Source organism: Anarhichas minor, unplaced genomic scaffold (assembly GCF_050575085.1).
Source record: "Anarhichas minor isolate MPS153535 unplaced genomic scaffold, ASM5057508v1 ptg000136l, whole genome shotgun sequence".
Lineage (NCBI taxonomy): Eukaryota > Metazoa > Chordata > Actinopteri > Perciformes > Anarhichadidae > Anarhichas > Anarhichas minor.
The window spans coordinates 4,850,389-4,855,227 of record NW_027466582.1 but is presented as its reverse complement, the minus strand read 5'-3'; the positions used below and the strand labels follow the sequence as shown (position 1 = coordinate 4,855,227).

Sequence of the window (4,839 nt, the reverse complement as noted above, 5' to 3'; positions counted from 1 at the left end):
TTGGGATTATGGGGGTGCATTGGGGAAAGGCTCTTCAGTGGGTTTTCTATTCAACCTAAGTCCTCTAAGACCTCCTCATCTCTTCTGAGAGCAGCAAGCTGAGATCTGATCTAATGCTGAGTGCCACATGCGAGTGTGTTTGTGAGAGAGACACAACACTTTGATGAGAGCCTGCTGGGGATGTGAGTGTGTAAAAGTAATGAACGTGTCCACAGTGTGTGTGTATGCTTGTGTGCTTACATTAAGGAGTAATGAAGGAGTTCAGAGTTTATATATTTATGTGTGTGTGCCTTCTAACTGTGCACTTTCCCTCATCCCTGAAGGGCTGTTTGGGGTATTCTGTGCAGGTTTTGCTCAGGGGGGAGGTGAGTTCTTGGGGTCCTGCATTCAGATGTAATTATCCCAGACAATAGTCTGGTTAAAGCTGGAATCCTTCGAGCCCCCTCTCCCTTTGATTGTTTGGGCCAGCTGTGGAGGAATGGCCATTATCTCCCTGTGTCCAGCAGCATAAAGAAGCCCCCCTTCCCCAGTTACTCCTGCGTTAGTGTTCCCACAGGGGGAGGGACATGGGCCAGTAGCACACTGGTCTGGAGAAAGTGAAAGCAACCAGAATACTGGTTTTCTCGCAAATATTCATTCACATAAAACGGCTGCACCTCACGCTTGAACCACTCTTTCTTAAACTAATGCCCGAGAACAAGTTGCACTATTTACACAAGAGCAAAAAAGTGGCTTTTCACATTTGGATTTGACTTGAATACAGTTCCAGTGCTGCGCTTCTACACCAGAAATAAATCATTCTTAAAATCAAGATGTTTAAAGCCACAGATGCTATAGGTGTAGACAATGTGTGTGTGTGTGTGTGTGTGTGTGTGTGCGTGTTTGTTTTTGTTCCGTCTGTGTGTGTTTCAATCATAAATATCTCTTAGAGAGTTCTGTTTGCGCATAGGGACACTTAGGCCCATTAGGCTTGCGAAGAAATTGAATCTTTACAGCACTGGGGCCATATAATTACTGTTAATTTAACGCTCAGATTCTTCATCATTAACTCTCACTCTTGAATACAGAACGAGGGACACGGAAACACAGACAGTATATGTGTGTGGAACCTCTGCATGTGTTGACAGCATACCCAGCCCTTTGACTGAATTAACAGCGACCTCTTCGTCTTGTAAGAACAGGATTCGCATCGTTTATGCGTTATTAAGCCCTGTAATTGGGCAGCCAGTAGTTTGCATATTAGTCTATTAGGGTAATATGTTTTGCCTCTCTCAACACACGGCTTGCCAGACCCCTGGCGACACATTTGGTAATTCTCAGAATTACACCCTGATCATAATCCAGTGTTCTTGCGATCCCATAATTCAATGTGCGTCAGTTTATGTCTGTGCATCCTCGGCTTGATTACATTCAAAGTATTAATCAATTAACCTATCTCTTCATTTGAAATCTTACCATGGTATGGTCGTTAATTAACGGTGTAAAGTGAATTATATTGTCACTTTACACCCCCCCCCCAAAAAAAATATACACATTTTGATTAGTGCCCAAGATGTTGCATAGCACCTCTGCTTGAAGGTGAAACTTGCATATTTTTGTTATCCTTTGAGGTTCCTTTAACCTCTTAAATAGCTGTTATATTTTACAGCCGTTGTCCCACTTTGAGCCAATAAAATCACATCTCCTAAATACCAGTAGTTGCCAAAGTAGGTCCAGGGACCCCCCAGGGGTCTAAAAGGGTTTCGGGGGGGCTCAGCAGAAGGAGGATTAGTTTAGTTTCAGTATCGTTGCATTCATTTAAAGATAGGTCCAGCAGATAATGAAAAATTAATGCTTTGATGAATTTTCACTAACCAGCTCCACTGTTATTTTCTTACCAACACTGCCAAGAGACAGACATGTCTCATCATCAGAATCAACACCTTTATGGTAAAACTTGCATTATCACTGTGTATTTAAAATAAGATTAAATAGAATTAACTGTTTGAGAGAGTAAAATTAATATATATGCTAGCTAGTATATGCTAATAGTTGCAACTGTGTATATGTTGGGTAATCAAAGACAATGCATCACATAGTATAAGGCCATCATTTGTTTTGTATGTATCCACTTTGTCTGCAAAGTAATTAGAAAATGCATGTAGTGGAATAAAAAGTGCAATAGTTGGCTGTGAAATGTAATGGAGCAGTAGAAGTAGAAATAAGTATAAACGTATAAAATGGAAATACAAAAGGAGCACTGAAGTGTTTGGTTTTCACCGCTGTATGAGGCAGATATTTTTGAAGTTCTTATCAAATTGGGAGCCCTTCTCTATATTTTGTGCATTAGAGGGAAGACATTTTTTCTCCTTCAAAATATTGAAAATCAAGCCCTGTTTCAGTTTTAGGAGGAGGTTTGGGAACCCGAGCCTCGCGTGCCACTGTGTGTGCATCCGTCTCAAAGTTTACCCAACAAGCAGGTGGAAGGGGGCACGGTGGACTCAGCGCAGGCTAAGGGATCCATTCTTTCAGCCTCCTCTCTTTAGCCCCGAGCTGCCCTCTCCGCTCGCCCCCATTATTTGTCCCGACGGCCGAGCGCGCGGCCCCAATGAGCCCTTTGGAACGGAACGAAAAGAAGGAGCGAATTGCAGCTGTGACGTGGGCGTTGTTGTTCCATTCAGCGCGTTCGCCATGGCAACGGGGCAGAGGCCCTGGAAGCACGCAGCCCCTCTCTCTGGACAGCGTCCTGAGGGCAGAGAGGCAGCTGTAAGTTTCTCCCCACGATCACTGCTTACTGCTTCATGGCGCAAAAATATCCCAAATACTCTACTTCAAATGTAGGAAAATTGAACCAAATCAAGGTTTGGTAGTTTATAATATTTGGAGGTTGAATGGTCTATATTCTTGAGCGCATACATGTTTTCAATACAGCAATTAATGTGCAAATTGTGTATAGCTCATGCAACTTTTACGCACTGGTTTGACGCACGAAACTACTAAACGTGACCCACTGACCCAGATCAATGTTAATTAAGAACTTTTTTTCTTTTTCGTACGAGCTTCTTCAGTCTTTTCTATTTACTCTCGGCAGCCCGATTTCTCCCTCCACTTTGTACTCATGCATGCTGCAGGAGTGCTAGTATTGTTGGGCAGAGTGATTGGGGTTTCTGTACAATCTCCCGTGACCAATGAGCGGGGTGCTGTCAGGGGTAACCACATCTGTCAACCGTTCTTGGCCAATAAAGAGCGGAGCGAGGCGGACCACAGGTGCGCGCCTCTGCGTCCCCTTGGCACAGCGCCCGGGAGATGCTGGAGAGAGACGCCTATCTGCCCCGTGGCGCAAAAGAGTTACTGTCAAAGGCAGCCTCCTTTTAACTCCAGCTATCACTCTGGCTCCGATAGTTATGGCGACCGCAACATCCAACCACTACAGCGTCCTCACCACCCCCAGCAGCGCGCCGCCGCCGCACTCGGAGTCCGGGAGCATGCAGCAGGCGGCAGCGTACAGGGACGCGCACACCTTGCTCCAGAACGACTATAGCACGTTACCGGGCGGTGGACATCCGCTCAGCCACGCGCATCAGTGGATAACGGCGCTCTCTCACGGTGACAGCGGGGCGCCCTGGCCATCTAGTCCCCTCGGAGAGCAGGACGTGAAGCCCGTACTGCACGACAGTGACCGAGAGGAGCTGCAGAACTCCAGCAGTCTGCAGCAACAGCAGCAGCAACAGCGACACCCTCACCTAGCGCACCAGCAGGCACATCACGACGCCAGAGCATGGCGAACCAGCACAGCCACAACGCACATCCCCGGTATGGCGACGTCTGAGGGCCAGAGCCTGGTGTATTCCCAGTCCGGCTTCGGACTGATGCCAGGGGGAGAGCAAGGGGGGATGCACCACCACCCCCTGCGGGACGAGGACCACCACAGCCACAGTCCGCACCTCAGTGAACACGGAGGCGGCCCTGGGGCCCACCAGCAGTCTCACTCACACCATCACCAGCACGGGGGCCATCAGGACCACTCAGACGAGGACACACCGACCTCCGACGAGTTGGAGCAGTTTGCCAAACAGTTCAAGCAGCGACGTATCAAGCTGGGCTTCACCCAGGCGGACGTGGGACTGGCTCTTGGGACGCTCTATGGAAATGTCTTTTCTCAGACCACCATTTGCAGGTTCGAGGCGCTTCAACTCAGCTTCAAAAACATGTGTAAACTCAAGCCCTTGTTGAACAAGTGGCTGGAGGAGGCGGACTCCACCTCGGGGAGCCCAACTAGCTTGGATAAAATCGCCGCACAGGGAAGGAAAAGAAAAAAGAGGACCTCCATCGAGGTGGGTGTCAAAGGGGCTCTGGAGAGCCATTTTCTCAAATGTCCAAAACCGGGAGGAGCGGAGATCAACTCCCTAGCGGAAAGCCTGCAGCTGGAGAAGGAGGTGGTGAGGGTTTGGTTTTGTAACAGGCGGCAGAAAGAGAAGAGGATGACACCCGCTGGGGGACAGATACCAGGAGGAGAGGACATGTACGGGGACACCCCTCCTCATCACGGAGGACAGACTCCTGTGCAGTGACCCTAGTCCGCTATTCTGAGCAAACAGACCACTCAAGGAGGAATAATGCCTCCTTATTTGTTTGATTCTCTGTGCTGGACCGCACGGATCTGGACCTCAGCCAGTTTAAATGTTGGACCCACGGACACACACAGTGGGGATATACAGTGGCACTCAAGCACTGAAAATACGCATAGCAGTGAGCTGTATGGAGATGTTTCATGCCGCGGAACTGCCAAGCATTTTGGGATACGGCTGGTGTGCGCTAACCAAAAAAAAAACAAAAAAATACAGCGACATTGATAAGAAA

General features: G+C 48.1%; 1 protein-coding gene across 1 annotated transcript; it reads left to right on the top strand.

The window, feature by feature from the left end:
* The first annotated feature begins 3,169 nt into the window (after positions 1-3,169).
* On the top strand, positions 3,170-4,550 carry pou3f2a (POU class 3 homeobox 2a). The gene is given in 2 exon segments (XM_076084459.1): positions 3,170-3,349; positions 3,352-4,550. Coding segments are annotated over 2 exon segments (1,263 nt in total). The 5' UTR covers positions 3,170-3,285.
* The last annotated feature ends 289 nt before the right edge of the window (positions 4,551-4,839 follow it).